We start from the raw sequence: 21312 nt of genomic DNA, 5'->3' as shown, positions 1-21312 counted from the left end.
AGCAACACAAAATGGTGCTTATATTACAAGGATCTGTATTTGAAAATTGAGTTACATGTGCAAGCATCATTCAGTGCTCAGACTGTGCATAATGCAGGCAGAACAATAACATTATTATACCATGAAAATTATTTATTAATAGTACTGCTTAGAGCACGCATATAAAAGCACCAATTAATTTATCAGAAATTATGTATTTTAAATGCAAGTGCTGTTAATATCTTAAACTTGACTTGATATTGGCCTCTTGTAGTCCCCTGTACAGCAGCACTTAGACTGTAAAAGGAAGGGGCAGTCAGTAATTGCAGCCAACCAGGTGTCCTGTGTGCAATTTAGCTGACAGGTGCAGAGACATGACCTTGTCAGCCTTTTGCTGCTCTTTCAGTGTCCAGTCACAGGATGGGGATAGGTAGGTGATCAGGTTGTTTTGCTTAGCTGCAGTAGAGGGCCAGGTCAGTAGGCTGGCTTTGCTGCATGCTTTTGCATCCTGTGCAATCTTAGCATTGAACTGACAGAAATACATATCTTTTGAGAGGTAAGTTAGCTTCAAAATATGTATTTTTATTTGTGTATTGCCTAGAGTTCAAGGTTTAGGGTCATTCACATGGTGCAGAGTGAGTTTATGCACCCAGGAGTGACAGCTTCCATTTAAACACTGGCAGCAATCTGTTAAAAATCAATGACAGGTTGACAAAAGCAGCAGTTGTATGGATCTTCTTGCACATCCTAGCCTTTACATCCGTGCAGGAACAGAAAGGCTATACGGCTATTCCTGTACAAATGTAAACCTTCAGAAATTAATGACAGTAGTGGCTGTTTACATCCTCCTGTGTATTCAACAGACTGCTGGTGGTGACTGCACAGAGAAACTATCACTTCTAGGAGCATAAACATATGCTGCACAAGCATCCACGCCCATGTGAATGAACTGTTTAGTTAGTATGTGAGTGATTAGACAACATTTCCTTTAGTCTTTTCTAATTCTGCACTTGCAGTTTATAGGTTACACACAGAAGGCAGGGTAGAGCTTCCAAATCAAGCTGAAAGGCTCAGCATATGTAGGGATCTGCTGCCTTCTACTGCCTATATTTGTAAATAGCTTTTGCCCATTAATTATCGCAGAGTTGGTTGCAGACAGGTATTTCCTGTCGCTGCTAGTTGGGTCAGAAACCCCAATTGGAGGACTGATATTATATAACGAGGAGTTTCCAGGAAAAAAACACAAAGAACTGAGCCACATGACCATATATACACAGGTAAGGCTGTATTTCACCCAGGCCAGAAGCAGAGACTAATCGTCAAGTTTTCCAATGTTCTAGTAGTTTAACTGCAGCTGATCATAGCTTCTTGAGTGGGTATCTAAATCCTTGTGAAACACTTATCTCTATCCTATTGTTATATTACACGCACAGTGCCACATAGGTCTGTGCTACTGTATGTGTGTAGTGGTTAACTTCCAGGATATTAGTAGGTGAACCTATATATTGCAATAGAGTTTATGTGCAGTGCCTGTTATTTAAGCTAACCCTGTCCCTTCTGGTCTGAAATTCTATAGTTTTAGATCAGGGTTCAAAAACTAGCATAGACATTATGCTATTCATCAGAGTTTCTCACTTGAGCTAAGGGAGAATCAGTTCTCATCTCTCTCAGGCCACAACAGCTGACACTGCCACCTGTGTACCTGCAGCGCCTGACAGGAGAGGAAAGCTGGCAGCACTACAGGGGGGGTCTGGGTACACGGGGGGATCAGATGTGAGCAGGAAAGGGAGGAAGATCGAGGCAGAGAGGGGGCAATTACAGGAACGATGCACTTGTGTGTGTCTACCTCCAGCAGCTGAAAGCTGGTGGGAGGGTGAGGGGGAGAAATCAGCTTTCAACTGCTGGAGGGAGAGACACAGTGCATCATTCCTGTAATTGCCCCCTGCCCCGCCGCACCAATCCCCCTCCCTGTCTGGGCTCCCCTGTGCCTGGGCCCTCTACATGAGCACTGGTGATCCTCCGTTATCGGTGGCCCTGGTTAGAAGTCCAGTAGCATGACAAATTAGAAACTACTAGGGACTAAGATGCATAGTAGGCTGATTTTTTGTTTCTGCTGGTGAGAATCTGCGTTCCAGGCTGGTTGAACAATGGTTGGAGGATCTTCCCATCACCTCTGATCTTGCCTTCAAGTGTCTGAAAGGGAAGGGGGAGGAAGGGGAAAAAAAAAAAGAAAGGGGAGGGAATTTTTATTTTTATTTTTTTGAATGTTTGGATGTATGTATGAGCAATAGGAAATCAATGTTTTGAGGTATGTATGAGTAATAGGAATTTAGTTAGATGATTCTATAGAAACAGGAGGAAGTGGGTATCATTAAGATTATTTATTATGTAAAAGGAATTTTTAATGTATGTTTTTTTGAAGATGGTATGATGTGTATTACTTGTCTTTTTTTTAAAAATTTTAAAAAGAAGATTGATAACAAGTGTCTGACTCAAAGATGGACTCTGCATCACGATCATCCTCAGAGACCCATGCAACTCAGACTGGCCGCAACATTTATTTGGAAATCTGTGCACGATTCCGCCAGGACTCTTGTTAGTTCCTTTCTGACAATGCCTGTTTGTATATTGGATGTTTACACTATTATTTATCTTTTCTTATTTAAAGCTTGTATTATTTCCATACTGGTGTGCATCTATGCACTAATGGTTGATGTTCTGTGCTAGTTGCAGTAGTTCCTCTGCTCCCAATTACTTAATTACTGTTTAGATTACTGATTAATTTCCCAGGAAGGCCCTCTGTTCACATAAGGCCCTGCCCTGGGTGGAGGCATTGCCAACTTTATTATCAAATCCAGCCATCCACATAGCAAAGGTTCCAGATCTCTTATTTACCTACAGGTCTAATGGGTTTTATTCACATAGATATTATTTTCACCCACTTCTTATCAAATGTTTGGCAATTTACGGCGAAAAACATTTGAGAAGTTAAAGTGTTCTTAATGGAAACTGATGAAGGTTCATGTCCAACTATTCAACATGAATGAACAATTGAACAAAAGCAGAGTGTTGTAAACACAGATAAACCATGACAAGAACTATACAATGTGATTTTTTAAGGTGCGTAACCTCAGAAAGTAGCACAAGGGATGTGGTGCCACTTGATGTGCTATTATTGAGGTCATGCATCTTAAAAAAAATCTAATTGTGTAGTTCTTATGGTTTATTGCTTTTTAAGGCAATGTGTTACTATTTGTTACATATACTGTCCAAAGGTTTTTGGTAATTGGTGGTGTGAGCACAGACTAAGGAGGAATAATATACTGCACATATCTGCTTATGAGCTGCCAAATATAACTTTCATCTGAAAGACAGTGAAGGAAGGCCACTGGAAGAACTTCAGCTAGATCTTTACATTGATAGCTATATCCTTACATGGAGACCGCATCCATCACTTTGCACAAAAGAAAATGAGTCAGTTAGCCCGGGTTCACATATGTGCGGTGTGGGAAATGCATAGAATCCTGAGTGTTTCCCGCACCGCATTGAACTTGCACTCTGTTCGTGCAATCTGCCACCGGTGTCAATGTTACATTTATGACACCCCAAAACAGGTCGCAAAAGGCAGTGCGATTGCAAGAATTGAAACACATGGGTGTAAACATCCATGCAATCCGATTCCGGTGTGACAAGAAAAAAAAAAAAAAAAGATGCTTGCACCTTTTTCGCGTGGTGCGAATCGACCCCATACAAAATGAATGGGCTCAACTTACTGTGCAAAGAATCACATGTGATTTAAATAGGAATGCAGTGCTATTCCTATCCGAATCACATACGTTTTTTTTTTTGTTTTCTTTACTGTTAGTAAAGTTAGAACCCCTGTCAGAGTTTTATTGCTGTCTGTGTTCTATTCAGGAGCTACACCCTTTCGGATGACCATTGACACTTGGACTGGAACTGATAGTGATAGCTAATCTAAATGACAGTTTTCCAGCGGGGACACCTGTTCTGCTGACAACTGAATAAAACCCCCCACATTGGAAACATTTCTGTGTAATGCAGTGCTATTTCTATCCGAATCACATGCTGTGTCCTGCACTGCACAGGTGTGAAACCAGGCTCATGGAAGTGAAGTTACATTTTGGAGGACTGTTAACCTATTAAAGCAGCGGGAGAATTTAAAGTATGTTACTAGCCAAATTTTTTTTTTTTTCGTTTTCTTTACTGTTAGTAAAGTTAGAACCCCTGTCAGAGTTTTATTGCTGTCTGTGTTCTATTCAGGAGCTACACCCTTTTCGGATGACCATTGACACTTGGACTGGAACTGATAGTGATAGCTAATCTAAATGACAGTTTTCCAGTGGGGACACCTGTTCTGCTGACAACTGAATAAAACCCCCCACATTGGAAACATTTCTGTGTAATTCCTTTGTGGCTTCAGGACAGAGAGTGGAGGGAAATCTCCCCAATGGGACACAGAAAGAAAAATAAAAAGTAATGCATTGTAACAAAACAAAAAAAAAAAGCCATGTCTACAGATATACTTTAATGTTTATATTCTTAACAAATGCATGCAAGACTCTAGAGTTTCTTTATGAACAGGTAATGTTTATTGAGTACCAGCACAGTTACAGCATCACCCCAGAGTTCAGGCAGAAAGCAGTAAGCCTCTGATAGTGCTGTAGACCCATCCCAGGATGGTAGAGATACTGGAATGCACTTAACAGCAACCTACCAAAATCCTGGTTTCCAGGTAGGTCCCGTACTGGTGTACTTTCAGACCCAACTTTCATGCAGATGGTATCTCAGCCTACCTTAGGTATCCTGCCAACTACCCAAACATTTAGCAATAAGGGCACAAAAAATATATAAATCTATATAAACAAGCAGGGCAACATTAAGCAATGGTGTTGACAAATGATTAGTTATGATCCCTTCCCAGCATCATGACTCTCTGAAGTCCGGACTGTGTTTTCTGGTAAGCAAGCACATCCCGCCTTACTTGAGAGATTGGTGTGCGTGGAAACCATCGCTTCACCGGGCGGCCATCAGGTCCAACTAGGAACTTCTCAAAGTTCCACTTGATATCACTGACCTTGAGGGGTTCCCAGAAAAGACGATTCTGAGGATTTCCAAAAGTATCACCCACAGGAGGGCAGGAGTTCTGAAGACAGAAGAATTGTTTATTTAGTGATGTGAGCTACATCGCAGTCCATTTTCTAGCATAACATTTGCAAACTTTGTTGACCCCTTCACAGGTGACACATTTCGGGTTTTCAAGAATTGAGTGTATAAATTATCACTTAAAATACAAAAACTACTTAATGGAATACTGTCCTTTAAGGCATACCCCCAGCCCACCTAATCTGAGTGAGCTGCACTCAAGAGGGAAAAGCATGCCTTAAGGGACAGCTTGACCAAAGGTACAGGTGTCTTTTTGGACATCTAGTCTTTCAGTCAACACATATTTTGAGATGTTACTGCAATATTTACTAGGGATGAACTGATATATCCGCCGTCGAAAATTATCGTCCGAAAATAGGGTTTTTGGCATTTTGACGATAGTGTTAAAAAATGTGCTGATAATGGCATGCTGCATCCTGTTGACTTCAATGCAAAACACCCTCTATTGACTTCAATGCAAAAACGCCCCCTTTGATTTCAATGCAAAAAGGTCCCCTTTTGACTTCAATGCAAAAATCGCATCCTATTGACTTCAATACAAAATCGCAATCCCATTGACTTCAATGCAAAAATGCCAGTCATACTAATTTATTTTATATTTATTATTTTTATTAACCCTTTTTTTTAAACTGTCCATTTCAGTTTCGGTTTTTGGCCAAGTGCATCCTGAATTATCAGTTTCAGTCCAGAATTTTCATTTTCGGTGCACCACTAATATTTACCTAAAGTAATTATTCAAGTGACTCTCAAATTTAGTTTGGTGCATCTTTTCCATATTTTTGTTGATTTCATTGTACTAAATATAGAGAGATTTATATATTAGCCACTAGACTAGAAAGAGCAATCACCCATCTTGCACCCATCACCCATCTTGCAATTACTCAATCCCCATTTTACTGCTGAGATACCAGCTATATAGCAAATTTAAATCAGTCAGCTGGCCCAGAAAAAGGAGCAGGAAAGTAACTGTTATACAGCACTGCAAAGTAGGAAGCAGATCTTATGCATGTAATGTGCAAATAGGGCTGCCTGTATATATATATTTATTATTATATTATTTACATACCGTATTACTGCATACCCCATATATGGTATGTATAGTATAAAAAAAAAAAATTAATACTTCAGAATATTTTATTAATCCCAAAGTGAAATTGTTATTCATACTACCTTTAACAAATGCACCTGTGAAAAGTAGACTTAGCCAAAAAGTTTTTTAAACATTTCCATGTAAAGCTGCAAACTTACTGTGTATGTTAGTCTTAAATAGGGTGGGGGAAGAGTAGGACCCTCTGTCTTCTAGCTGTCTTTATTGCCGCTTGGTAGATTCACTTCTCTAGTTGTCCATTTTGCCATTGTCACCAAGTCAGAAAGTATTGGAAAATTCTAAATTTTAGAGTTGTCATGAGAGGCACTTTTTTTTTCCAATGGGGCAGATGTTCTGATGACAACTGTTTACAATAGGAATTTCCTTGGGTTTGAGGATATTTCCTCTACTTTCTGTCTTGGGTAGGGATGAGCCGAACACCCCCCTGTTCGGTTCGCACTAGAACATGCGAACAGGAGAAAAGTTTGTTCGAACACGCGAACACCGTTAAAGTCTATGGGACACGAACACGAATAATCAAAAGTGCTAATTTTAAAGGCTTATATGCATGGTATTGTCATAAAAAGTGTTTGGGGACCTGGGTCCTGCCCCAGGGGACATGGATCAATGCAAAAAACTTTTAAAAACTGCCGTTTTTTCAGGAGCAGTGATTTTAATAATGCTTAAAGTCAAACAAAAGTGTAATATCCCTTTAAATTTTGTAGCTGGGGGGTGTCTATAGTATGCCTGTAAAGGCGCATGTTTCCCGTGTTTAGAACAGTCTGACAGCAAAATGACATTTCAAAGGAAAACCATTTCAAAGGAAAACCATTTAAAACTACTCGCGGCTATTGCATTGCCGGTCCGACAATACACATAGAAGTTCATTGATAAAAACGGCATGGGAATTCCCCACAGGGGAACCCCGAACCAAAGTTAAAACAAAACAAATGACGTGGGGGCCTCCCTAAATTCCATACCAGGCCCTTCAGGTCTGGTATGGATATTAAGGGGAACCCCGCGCCAAAAAAAAAAAAAAAAAAAACGGCGTGGGGTCCCCCCAAAAATCCATACCAGACCCTTATCCGAGCACGCAACCTGGCAGGCCGCAGGAAAAGAGGGGGGGACGAGAGAGCACCCCCCCTCCTGAACCGTACCAGGCCACATGCCCTCAACATTGGGAGGGTGCTTTGGGGTAGCCCCCTAAAACACCTTGTCCCCATGTTGATGAGGACAAGGGCCTCATCCCCACAACCCTGGCCGGTGGTTGTGGGGGTCTGTGGGCGGGGGGCTTATCGGAATCTGGAAGCCCCCTTTAACAAGGGGACCCCCAGATCCCGCCCCCCCGTGTGAAATGGTAAGGGGGTACTTGTACCCCTACCATTTCACTAAAAATCTGTCAAAAATGTTAAAAGTGACAAGAGACAGTTTTTGACAATTCCTTTATTTAAATGCTTCTTCTTTCTTCTTTCTTCTATCTTCCTTCATCTTCTTCTTCTGGTTCTTCTGGCTCTTCTGGTTCTTCCTCCGGCGTTCTCGGCCAGCATCTCCTCCGCTGCGTCTTCTATCTTCTTCTCCTTGGGCCGCTCCGCACCCATGGCATGGGGGGAGGCTCCCGCTCTTCTCTTCATCTTCTTCTCTGCTTCATCTTCTTCTTCATCTTCTTCTCTGCTTCATCTTCTTCTCTTCTTCATTTTCTTCTCTGGCCGCTCCGCATCCATGCTGGCATGGAGGTAGGCTCCCGCTGTGTGACGGTGTCTCCTCGTCTGACGGTTCTTAAATAACGGGGGGGGCACCTGGTGACCCCGCCCCCCTCTGACGCACGGTGACTTGACGGGACTTCCCTGTGATGTCACGGGGAATGCCACAGGGAATTCCCGTCATGTCCCGTGCGTCAGAGGGGGGCGGGGTGACCGGGTGGCCCCGCCCCCCGTTATTTAAGAACCGTCAGAAGAGGAGAAGCCGTCACACAGCAGGAGCCTCCCTCCATGCCAACATGGATGCGGAGCGGCCCAGTGAAGAAGATGAAGAAGAAGAGAAGAGCGGGAGCCTCCCCCCATGCCATGGGTGCGGAGCAGCCCGAGGAGAAGAAGATAGAAGACGCCGCGGAGGAGATGCTGGACGAGAACGCCGGAGGAAGAACCAGAAGAAGAAGATGAAGGAAGATAGAAGAAACATTTAAATAAAGGAATTGTCAAAAACTGTCTCTTGTCATTTTTAACATTTTTGACAGTTTTTTAGTGAAATGGTAGGGGTACTTTTGTACCCCCTTACCATTTCACACGGGGGGGGCGGGATCTGGGGGTCCCCTTGTTAAAGGGGGCTTCCAGATTCCGATAAGCCCCCTGCCCGCAGACCCCCACAACCACCGGCCAGGGTTGTGGGGATGAGGCCCTTGTCCTCATCAACATGGGGACAAGGTGTTTTGGGGGGCTACCCCAAAGCACCCTCCCAATGTTGAGGGAATGTGGCCTGGTACGGTTCAGGAGGGGGGGCGCTCTCTCGTCCCCCCCTCTTTCCCTGCGGCCTGCCAGGTTGCGTGCTCGGATAAGGGTCTGGTATGGTTTTTTTGGCGCGGGGTTCCCCTTAAAATCCATACCAGACCTGAAGGGTCTGGTATGGAATTTAGGGGGACCTCCACGTCATTTTTTTTTTTTAATTTTGGTTCGGGGTTCCCCTGTGGGGAATTCCCATGCCTTTTTTATCAATGAACTTCTATATGTATTGTCGGACCGGCAATGCAATAGCCGTGAGTAGTTTTAAATGGCTTTTTTCCTTTGAAATGTCATTTTGCTGTCCGACTGTTCTAAACACGGGAAACATGCGCCCCTTTACATGCATACTATAGACACCCCCCAGCTACGAAATTTAAAGGGATATTACACTTTTATTGTTTGACTTTAAGCATTATTAAAATCACTGCTCCTGAAAAAACGGCCGTTTTTAAAACTTTTTTTTTGCATTGATCCATGTCCCCTGGGGCAGGACCCAGGCCCCCAAACACTTTTTATGACAATACCATGCATATAAGCCTTTAAAATTAGCACTTTTGATTTCTCCCATAGACTTTTAAAGGGTGTTCCGCGGCATTCGAATTTGCCGCGAACACCCCAAATTGTTCACTGTTCGGCGAACAGCCAATGTTCGAGTCGATGCTCATCTCTAGTCTTGGGGATGCAACAAGTTGTGAAAGGGAAATCTCTTCAGCGGGACACAGACAACAAAAAAAATCACCCGATAGGGGTTTTAATCCTTACCTACTCTTTTCAAAACTTAAAAAAAATGCTATGCATACATTTTAATGAAAACCATGTGCCCTTTTCAGGTGGGCAGAGATTTTTAGGCCTCATGCACACTGGATGTTTTTGCAGCTGCTTCTAGGGGCGTCAGCATTTTTTTTCTCTGCCTCTAAACTCCCCTGTATGTTAGCCTATGTGTCCATGTACACATAGGCTTTTAAAAGTTTTTAGTGGCAGGGGCTTTTAAAGACAGGAAAAAAAAAAACCTCACTGCCGATGCATCCAGGAGCAACAGACTTTTGGCAGAAATAACACTTGAGGCTTGTAAACGCGTTTAGCACATGAGCGTTAATTCATTTCAATGGACAGAATAAAGTATTATTCTGGTCAATGAAACAAATTAACACCCGAGCACTGGACTAGTGTAAATGTGCAAACGCTTGTAAAAGTTTTAGACACTTTTAGAAGCGTCATGCGTTTTTTTTCTGCCTAAAAGCTGCTGCCAGGAGCAAAGACTTCTAGGAAAGTTTGCAAAACATCCTGTGTGCATGAGGCTTTTAATTTGGCTCTTTTCAAGAGCTATGAAAAATCTTTTGCACGAGTGTTAGATTACAGAGCTGTGCTCGGTGGTTTCACCTGCTGGCTGCTATATCACAGTGTGTCCTGTAGTGCCGGTAAAAGATCTGTAAGCAACAATCTTCCAGTCGCCTGCTTCCCCCCATAAAGTATTCAGAGGCACTCTTTCAAACTGTCTGGTAACTTCTACACTGCTAAAGAGGTAGATAGAGGGACAAAGAAGGAGGGAGGAGAGTGCACCCTGTGTTTTTTTTCTCTGTTAATATAGAGTTCAGAAATTTTGGACACTTTCATAACAGTGCCCATGTCCTGGGCTGTCCCACAGGAACCAGGACCCAGACAATAACAAAAAAAAAAACATATTAATGGGTTTTAACCCCACCCCCCACTTTCTATCCAAAATGTAACGTTTTGGCTATACATAAGCTTTAATCACTTGTGTAGCCCTAGGCATGTCGAAAACAGGTTCGAAAATATAAAGGTTTCTCTAAGAAATTAACTTCTGAAGACTGACCTGACTGACTAATAATTGTGCACTGTAAGAAAGGACTTCAAAATGCAATAAATTATGTTGAATATTCCGAGTAGGTTTGGTGTTTTATAACCTGTTTTTAGGTACCTTCAAAAAGGTGTATACTTTCTGCTCTTTCTTCCCGTTAACATCTCCTTTCTCAAATAGCTGGAAGTTTGGAACGAAGCCACCTCCGGGACGCACATATCTGCAGAAAAGGAACAAGTTACATCAGAGTATTGTATTGTTTGTATTACAGTGCCTTGCAAAAGTACTCACCCCCCTTGGCATTTTTGATGTTTTGTTGCCTCACAACCTGGAATTAACATGGATTGTTTGAGGATTTGCATCATTTAATATACAGAACATGCCCACAACTTTGAAGATTTTTTTATTGTGAAGCAAACAACAAATAGGACAAAATGACAGAAAAAGTCAATGTGCATAACTTATTCACCCCCTTAAAGTCAATACTTTGTAGAGCCACCTTTTTCGGCTATCACAGCTCCAAGTCGCTTTGGATAAGTCTCTATGAGCTTGCCACATCTTACCACTGGGATTTTTGCCCATTCCTCCTTGCAAAACTGCTCCAGCTTCTTCAAGTTGGATGGTTTGCGCTTGTGAACAGCAATCTTTAAGTCTGACCACAGATTTTCTATTGTATTGAGGTCTGGGCTTTGACTAGGCCATTCCAACACATTTAAATGTTTCCCCTTAAACCACTCAAGTGTTGCTTTAGCAGTGTGTTTGGGGTCATTGTCCTGCTGGAAAGTGAACCTCCATCCTAGCCTCAAATCACACACAGAGTGGTACAGGTTTTGCTCAAAAATATCCCTGTATTTAGCACCATCCATCTTTCCCTCAACTCTGACCATTATGATGCTGCCACCACCATGTTTCACTGGATGGTGTTCTTTGGGTGATGTGATGTATCGGGTTTGTGCCAGACATAGCGTTTTCCTTGATGCCTTTTCGCAAACTCAAAACGTGCCATTTTGTTTTTTGCTGAAAGTAATGTCTTTCTTCTGGCCACTTTGCCATAAAGCCTAACTTTATGGAGCATACGGCTTATTGTTGTCCTATGTACAGATACCCCAGTCTCTGCTGTGGAACTCTGCAGCTCCTCCAGGGTTACATTAGGTCTCTGTGCTGATTCTCTGATTAATGCCCTCCTTGCCCGGTCCGTGAGTTTTGGTGTGCGACCATCTCTTGGCAGGTTTGCTGTTGTGCCATGTTCTTTCCATTTGGTTATGATGGATTTGATGGTGCTCCTAGGCATCATCAAAGATTTGGATATTTTTTATAATCTAACCCTGACTTGTACTTCTCAACAACATTGTCCCTTACGTGTTTGGAGAGTTTCTTGGTCTTCATGGCAGTGTTTGGTTAGTGGTGCCTCTTGCTTAGGTGTTGCAGCCTCTGGGGCCTTTCAAAAAGGTGTGTATATGTAATGACAGATCATGTGACACCTAGATTGCACACAGGTGGACATCATTTCACAAATTATGTGACTTCTGAAGGTAATTGGTTGCACCAGAGCTTTTTATGGGCTTCATAACAAAGGGGGTGAATACATACGCACATGCCAATTATCAGTTTTTTATTCCTGAAAAATAGTTTTATGTATATATTTTTCTAATTTACTTCACCAACTTAGACTATTGTGTTCTGATCCATCACATATAATTCAGATTAAAAAAACATTGAAATAAAGGCTGTAATGTAACAAGATAAGTAAAAATTCAAGGGGTGAATACTTTTGCAAGGCACTGTATGTCACATTAATACTGTCACTTTTGTTAAGGGCAAATAAAAAGGCATACACACACACACACACACCAGTTGGGGTGTGATGTATGTCATTTCCAAGGCTTATTTTCTGCTGGAACGTGTGGAAATGCAGTTCCGGCACCTCCAGGACTGACTGTATGTAATGGCAAGGGTTGCTGGGTCTATTAATGCTAGCTGCTGGGGAATCTATTCTAGCTGGAGGTGATCTATTTTTGCACGGCGTCAATTGTTACTGAGGAGGTCTATTGTTGCTGGTGGGGGACCTGTCGCTGGGGGTGGTTCTATTGATGCTGGCTGTGGGGAGATCTGTTATTGCTGCCCAGAGTCTATTGCTAGGGGAAAAATTTGTTGCGAGTGGTCCATTGTTGATAGGGGGATCTATTGTTGGTGGGGCGGGGGGGCACTATTTTACTGCTTTTCTTGTTATCGTTACCAAATTCCATAGAGGTTACTTAGCACCACAAAATTATACCTGGTTCTGTATTCTGGGAGGTGGGTATGGGGTGGAAGCAAGGAATGGTGATCGGAGGTGGGTAGGGGCGGAGAAAAGGACTGACTCGGAAAGGGGGAGTTCCTTCACCTATTCTCTGAGAAAAAAAGCCCTGGTAAATCCCAATCTATATGCAGACATGATGCACTCCTGTGCGTAGATTTTTTATTATTATTCAGTAGGGCATTTAAGGCTGTGACAGTATTAGAGCTCCTAGAGGTACAGATCCAGATCTGGTCCCAGTTGCCTTTGGTTACCATACCACCCAAGTCTTTGTCCTATTTGGAAGTGTAGGTGGGGAAAAAGTATGTATGGATTACATAAATTGGGAGTAAAGGAAGGAAATCATAGCTGGGGTATGGGGGTTAGTAGCACAGAGGCTTTTAAAGTTTTCTCAAGTTAGATCTTCATCGTGACATCTCAGGTTATACCAGTAGTGCTTAAACTGGAGTTAACGAAAAAAAATCACCCTGGGGGTGGGGTAAGGATGGAAATGATTTCATTCATTCATAGTTTGGATATATGTATTGGGTTACATTTCATCCTTTAACAAAATGCAACAGTGTTTGTATATTCCGATTCAAACATAGGGTTCCCTATCAAAGTCAGTGGGGAGAGGAGGCAGCTGGAGTATTTAATATCATCCAACACTCTCAGGGAATTGGCAGTGATGGCTTATTCACACCAGCTACACAAGATTGTTAATTGTTATAAGATTGCAGAAGTAAAGCTTCAATAGAGACCTACAGTTGGGTTTCTTGCATGGCATGCGATCTATCCTATTTGAGCTACGTAATGTTTTGAAGTGTGGGAAAAGCCAAGGTCACCACCTTTACTTAATTTTTCTTTAGTTTGTTTTATTTAACAAGCTAAATAATTTTTTAGAGACAATGGAAATCTATTCTGTGGACTGGAAGTATTTTTCACTGCATCCTAGGGAAGTCTTACATGCCAATTAAAACAGAACTCAGGTCAGAATGGGGCTACCCTACAATAACTTGGCTAAACGCTTATGGCTACTAATTTAGCATCTTTGTACTTGAGTGTATATCATCCCCAACAATTAATTTATCTTAACTTCTCCATTTTGGTCCTATCAAATATACCAATAAAAGTGCTTTTTTTTGTATTTTTCAATAAGAGTAACAATTACTTGTTGATCTGATCAAAATTTTAGACATGTCCGGCATCTTGCTCACTCTGTCTCACAAAGCCTAATCAGCCCCCTGCCCACCCCACCCCAGTTTTTATATTGGACTACAGAACAACTGCTCTCTGTGTTGTTGAGATGAAGAGAGAGGGGAGTGATTCAGTGGTTTAGCAAAAGACAACTGGACAGGGCTGACATAATTTCTTGTGATTTCAGTCCCCAAAATGCTATATTATCAGCCCACAAAAGAATATTAGTAGCTAAGTGCTTTTCTTGTAGATCAGTTATTTTTCTGTACTTGTAGTGTAAAGGGACAATGCATGGCAATTTGCATATATGGTATAGATGTATCTGATGTTTTTTGCATTTTGCCCTTTAGTAGACATGTGCAATTTGTTTTGTTCTGAATTCGTTTTTTGCACGAATTTCGACAAATTCATTCATTCATTCGAAAATATCCGAATTAACAAAAACCTGTTTAACGTATTTTTCCAAATATACGTAAATTCTAAAATTCTAAAATTCGTAAATTTGAAAATACGAAAACTTGAAAACTCGAAAATCTGAAATAATAACTAATAATAACCTTACTAATACTAACTATTAAATTATAAGTATTGGAATTTCCTTTCAAATTTGGCTATTAGTGAACGTAATGAATACTAATTTATCCGAAGTTACGAATTACCTGAAATAACAAATGCCGTATCTAAACGAATGGAACGTAACGAATTAATAATAATAAATAACAATAATAAAAACTTTTTATTATTATTTGTTCTGCTCCATTTGTTACATAGTTAGTAAGGTTGAATAAAGACACCAGTCCATCCAGAGTCAGTGTGGGTCTACAATTGTCCCTATCCCTGTACATTGTGTCTCATTAAGATGCTCATCTTTTATATTATTATTTATTTAAGGTACCCATATAGCACCGTCAATTTACACAGCATTCCACACATACATCGCACACTTACATCAGTCTCTACCCTCAAGGAGCTCACAATCTAAGGTCCCCAACTCACATTCATATACTAGGGCCAATTTTGGACAGAAGCTAATTAACCTACCAGCATGTCGTTGGAGTGTGGGAGGAAACCGGAGTACCCGGAGGAAACCCATGCAGGCACACGGAGAACATGCAAACTCCAGGCAGGTAGTGTCGTGGTTGGGATTCGAACCAGCAACCCTTTTTACTACTAGGCGAGAGTGCTACCCACTACACCGCTGTGCTGCCTTGTGTTTAGATGCAGCGTTCGTTATTTTGGATAATTCGTAATTTTGGATAAATTTGTATTCGTTGCGTTCACTAACAAATTTTAAAGGAAATTCCAATACCTATAGTTAGTTATGATTAGTGTTAGTTATTCTTTCAAATTTTTGGATTTTATTTTTTATTTTCGGATGTTTGAATTTCCTAAGATACGGATTTTTGAATTTACGAATTGCGATCATAACGAATGAGCTGAGAAACGAAAAAAAAAAAAATTGAATGAAAACAAACAAATTTTTCAGCAGTGCACATGTCTACCCTTTAGTAATGAATGTTAGTCAGTGATTGGCTTCCATGGTTTCCCACAAACACTTGCTCTGTGCATCAGGTGGAAAATGTTTGCATAGTGACAACTATTGCCCACTTACTTTAATCCATTCAGAATTTCATCATTGCTTCCAGGTTCCTGTAGACCAAATTGATTGCAGGGAAATCCCAAGATGACAAACCCAGTACCTCTCAGTTCTTCTTGTAGTGCATTCAGTTCTGAAAGAAAGTCACACAAATGTAGAAAATGTTAGTTACTTGTAGGTTCAGCTATTTCACTATTAAGATAAACAATAAAACCATTTGGGGAATGCCACTCCTGGCACACTAGATTTACAACCTTGAGTCATTGACCTAGAAATCAACCTTGAGTCATTGATTCAGAAAAAAGTATGTTGATTGGGACAATCAAAGGATCTAATGTGCATACTTCAGGTCAGTATGACAGCCAGGTGCAGACATGACCAGTAAACCTTTCTGTTAAAAAAAAATAAAGTAAATGTTGCAAGTTGAATGAAATGCAGATACCCTCTTACACCTGCACATGCCTTCAGTCGTGTTCAATAGTGTGCCTAAAGCCCTGATTCTTTGAAAGAGTCCACAGTTGTCTATTGGAGGTTTCTTATGGGCTCCTAATGTGTTCATGATGATAATAAGATACTGTATATGTGCAGGAACTTGGCAGTACCTACATTTCAATCATGCTGCAGTTTTACTGAGTTTTTTTTAATGACTCAAACAAAGCTAAACAGAAGTCAGCCTAACCCTCCCGTACAGGCCAATAAAATTCATCAACTCTGAACCGCTAGAAAAATTCGAAACTACCCTTGCAGTGGGGCTTCCCCCGCACTGCAAGGGTCAAATGCTCTGCTTTGTCTAGGGCAGGGATATGCAATTAGCGGACCTCCAGCTGTTGCAAAACTACAAGTTCCATCATGCCTCTGGGTGTCATACTTGTGGCTGTCAGAGTCTTGCTATGCCTCATGGGACTTGTAGTTCTGCAACAGCTGGAGGTCTGCTAATTGCATATCCCTGCTCTAGGGTAACAATAAAAAGCAGTTTTGCTTACCTTATCCCTTGCACCCGCAGATGTCCTCAGCTCCATGCAACCTGTCCCTTGAAGCTGTCTCTCTATAGCGCTCTAGTTGCAGGCTTTTTGATCATTATGTACAATGCATCATGTGCAATACATGACTATCAGTGAGGATGCCAAGGGTCTGCCCACAACCAGGAGTGTCAGAGGGATAAGGCAAGAAAAATTACCTTAACAATACGTTGTACAAAAATAAGTATTTAACTCTTGCGTAGAGGGGGAAGCCTCACTGCAACGGTAGATTAAACATTTTCCCCAAAAGTGTGTATCTGAGCATAACTTTTTTTTTTTTTTTTTTTTTTTTTAGTTTTGGATGTAGTGTGGAAAAGTTAGACCCTCTTTAAAGGTTTTTCATTGCTGCAATTCACATCTCAAGTTGTCCTGTGACCACTGTCAACGAGACAGAAAATTAGGAGAGATGCAAAATTTTAGACTTTAAAGTGAGGGAAAATCTTCCGATTGGGACAATTGTGCTGTTGACACTGTCTAAGAGGGGATTTCTTCTCATTTTGGGCGATTTCATTTAACTTCCTGTTGCATCTCTGGAACAGGATGTGAAGGGTAATTTCCTCAGCAGTATATAAGCAGAAAAAAAACCTTACATGTGTTTTAACCCAATCCTACTTTATACAAAACATTTAAAAAAATGAAGTTTTGGCTATACATAGACTTTGAACACACATATACACCTAAGTCTAATGGGATGTCCTACAAAATGGTGTATAAACAAAGCTGCTTTCTGATGACTTCATTTTGACGAAAACACGTTTGAGGCGGAACTTCTGGTTGTCACATCCGGTTGAATCACTTCTATTAATTGGAGTGCACATTGGCTCTAGGCATGAGCAGAGTGGCGGGGCTTTTGTAATATGCAGGCTGTTTACACTCGAGTGCCGATTGCTGGCACTTTTAAATGTGAGCATCTTATGTATATGGTTTTATTGCATTTATTAAATAAAACTTCTACACTACACTGTTTTTATCCCTTGGGTTTCTGTGAATTGGCTGAATGGAGTGAATGATAGAAGGATATCGATTCCTCATCCACCCTGCATTATGAATCAAGGGCATATTGACCTTCTTTCTTCGTAAAGAGGTCTAAGTGATCTGGTGAGTGATTTAAGTATCTCATTTCACCCGGTGATGTCTGCATGTTTAATGTGGCGGAGGACCCACTGAACAATAAGAAGACAGAATAAGTTGAAAAACTCTCACAATACATATTATTCATATGGACTGAAGTTCACTATTTTCACATTTTTTCACTTTTCATGAAAGAGTGTCACTATTGTATTCGATTTACGGATTTACTTTTTTAATATTTTATTTATTTTAAATTTTTAATTCATTTATTTATATGGTTCTAGTTGATTATTCTCTTATCCACAGTTTTGTATATACAATCTGGGAAGAATGGCAGATACCAGATTGGTTTGTTCACATTTGGTATTGATATTCTGATATTAGTAGGGATTTCTGGTATTGACATTTGTTTTGTTTGATTTTACATAGTGCCCACTTTTGTTTTTGATTTATAAATAAAGCTGTAACCTAGTACCTGCCCAAAGCCCCAGCGTTTGAATTTTAGATTCATTTGAATTGTTTTTTTTTAATCAGCTGTTTCTAGTGTTATGATCCCCTCCGGTGGGACCATTTTTCTTTGTTGCAGACTTTACTGCCCATCTGAGAGAACTACATAAAGCAAGCAGAGCACAAGAACAAGCAATTAAAAAGTCATGAGGATTTTCTCACCACGTTCTCAACTTGTGCTGGAATACACATTCCCACATCCTGTTTGCTTTGTTATTGCTATCAGGGCTTAGTCACGTAATATAAATTTATATGGGTTTTTTTGCCACTACCAGCCTGTTCCCAGGATCTTGCTGACAAAAGAAAGTTCACTGTGTATCTGTATAACCTTATTAAATATTTGTCTGAATACAATTCCAATGAAAGTAAAATGAGTTCATCACAGGATGTACCACAAAATCCAACACAAATATAAATTATATTTCCAGTAAACAAAAAGAAACAAACATTTTCTAAGCTTTATAAAATTCTAGAAATATATGTCATGGACAGAAGTCAGGAAAGATCTCCAATAGGCTATCCCTCACACCGGCATTCAGCAGCTGCAGAAGAAAAATGTTCATTCTGTTATTCAAAATAATAATAAAAAAAAATTCTGAACCGTTTCATTTCATTGTGGCCCTCGTTCTTCAAAAGGTTGAGCATCCCTGGGATAAAATAACTCCCATGCTCAGGTGTAGCATTTATTGTTATCCTGGCCACACCAATTCAGATGGCTGAAGATCCTGAACCCAATGGGAAAATGTTGGGCCGACTAGAAAGCCTGAGGATGTAGCATCACTGGAGGGGAGTTAACCAGAGTACCTGGAGAAAAAGTCTCTGTGTCTCGCTCTGAAAGTGGTTGTAAACCTAGTTACACCACTTTTACCTACAGGTTAGCCTATAATAAGGCTTACTTGTAGGTACTGGAAATATCTCCTAAACCTGCACGGTTTAGGAGATATTTACCATATACGCTTGCACCAACGTCATCGGCGCATGCGCACTGAACAATCGTGCCGTCTCTAAAGAGCCCGTGCTGTGACCGGCGGCTCCTGCGCGCATACACAGGAATTACGTCACGTGACTACGGCCAGTCACAGAGCCACAGTCTACGACCCCTGAAGGAAGAGGGGTGGATATGAATGCGGCCACCAGTGGGGACATTGGGGACATCGCAGGCTTCGTTTGCAGGTAAGTGGTACATAATGGGCTAGTATGTGATGCATATTAGCCCATTATGCTTTTACTTTGCAGGGAACAAAAGAGGAAGTAAAACCCACCAGGGTTTTATTTCCTCTTTAAAGGGAAGGGAAAAACTGAGACTCGAAGAAAACATACTGGAATTGTGTTATCTTAGAACAGATAAGCGTTTTGCATGCTGTTATCATTTAAGTCTATGGAGGTAAAAATCGCACCCCCGCTCTAAACTTCCACAGAACCCTTTTCAAAAACGCACTAGCATTGCACTGCATATATGTGAACACCCACCATATAAAGTCATACATTTTCAATTATCATGTGATTCCATACATTCTAGAACACATCAATGTCAACCAGGGCTAAGTATCAGGAAATTTTTCAGACATAGAGAGAGATCAGTTTGGGTCATAGATGAGTAATCAGCTGCTAATTTTAGCTTTTATAGATCTTAAGCAGCTAGACAGATCCACATTTAGATCCTGAATTTAAAGGATAAGTTCACCTTTCATAACATGTTACATTTTTTCACCCATGTTTAGGGTGTAACATGTAACATGTTATGAATGCACCGTAACATGTAACATGTTATATCTGCTGATCGCTGGTGCAATGCTTTACAGGCTCCTGCAACAAAAAATAATAAATGCACATTTTTTTACCGGCAAAATTATAGTGCATTTATTTATTTATTTATTAAAGTGAACTCCTTTAAGTCTCATATACAGTAAATGTGGGATTTAAACTTACTGGTCTCTGACTACCATGAGAATGGGTAAAATTTATTGCATTTATTACAAAATCAGCCGGTGTATGGTAAACTTAATGTGAACCTGTACTTTGAACTAGGCAAATAAACTAATAAAAGGTAGTGGCGTTACAAGGTGTTAATCTGCCACCAAAACACTGTATTTACAAGTATGGGGGAACATATGACATGATCCTCATTTCCTGGTGTGTAGTAGTTGCTGCCTAAGTGGCCAGCCACCAGGCCTGAGCATTGTCACATGAAGTACAGGAATGTTTAGCGGTTGCAGCAGCAGATCTGGGTGGTGAAGGCAAATAATTCCCAGTGGTGCCTATGGTTAAGTAAAACCTTTTCCTTGTCTAGGCAAATACAAGTTTGTGTTGAACAATATTAGAATGCATTAAATATTGCATTGGTTTGGAAACAACCGAACGTAACTTACCTATGTACTGCATGGTGAGCCCTCAGTAGGTGGCCACATTCACAAACAGTACTGTCTTCCCCTGATATTGCTTGAAGGGGATGAACTGGCTTCCATCTAGTGTGAGGCCACCATAGTCATAGATGGTTCCACTCACAGAGTTGTAGCAGTCAGTCTGAGACAAGACAATCACAAACAATTAACTTCTGGATGAACATAACAGGGATTTTAGTTACAGATGAAAAAGGTAGATAGTAAAACTAATGTAGAACTGATCCTTCACATAAATACTTGGCATCTTCTATATTTATATTGTAACCTGTAGAACACACATGGGCATATTTATAAGACATGGATGAATCTAGGCACATTCGGATATCTAGATTCAGCCTTGTTGACTGGCAACCTGCTGGCACTCACCCCTTTTCTTTGCAGGATTTGTAACAATTTCTAGTGGTGTGCACAAGGCAAAAATGCTGACATAAGCTTGCAAATGTGCCCATTCTCTATGGCACTAGGAGAATATTCATTTGGGTTCTGTTGGTGACTAACAATGTGATAAGCATTCTAGGTAGCAGAACTGTGAATGGCGAGAATCATCAGTAAATGTAAAGTCAAATTTTTTTCTATAAAAATACTTACCTCCTCTGTGCGGTTGGTTTTGCAAAGAGCAGCCTAGATCCTCCTCTTCTCGGGTCCCTCTTCAGCTCTCCTGGCCCCTCCCTCCTGTCGAG

The 21312-nt window shown here is 40.8% G+C and overlaps 1 protein-coding gene across 1 annotated transcript in view; it reads right to left on the bottom strand.

The window, feature by feature from the left end:
- Positions 1-4510: 4510 nt before the first annotated feature.
- GPX3 (glutathione peroxidase 3) overlaps positions 4511-21312 on the bottom strand; it is a 44339-nt gene continuing 27537 nt past the window's right edge. Inside the window, exons 2-5 of the mRNA XM_073621104.1 lie at positions 20600-20753; positions 15649-15766; positions 10685-10784; positions 4511-5143 (exon numbers count right to left, since the gene is read on the bottom strand). Of these exons, the coding sequence (XP_073477205.1) occupies positions 4901-5143; positions 10685-10784; positions 15649-15766; positions 20600-20753 (615 nt within the window). The 3' untranslated portion in view covers positions 4511-4900. The remainder of the gene's footprint in view (positions 5144-10684; positions 10785-15648; positions 15767-20599; positions 20754-21312) is intronic.

This window comes from Aquarana catesbeiana, linkage group LG03 (genome assembly GCF_042186555.1).
Source record: "Aquarana catesbeiana isolate 2022-GZ linkage group LG03, ASM4218655v1, whole genome shotgun sequence".
NCBI lineage: Eukaryota > Metazoa > Chordata > Amphibia > Anura > Ranidae > Aquarana > Aquarana catesbeiana.
The sequence above is the reverse complement of the archived record's forward strand: the minus strand, read 5'-3'. Positions and strand labels throughout refer to the sequence as shown.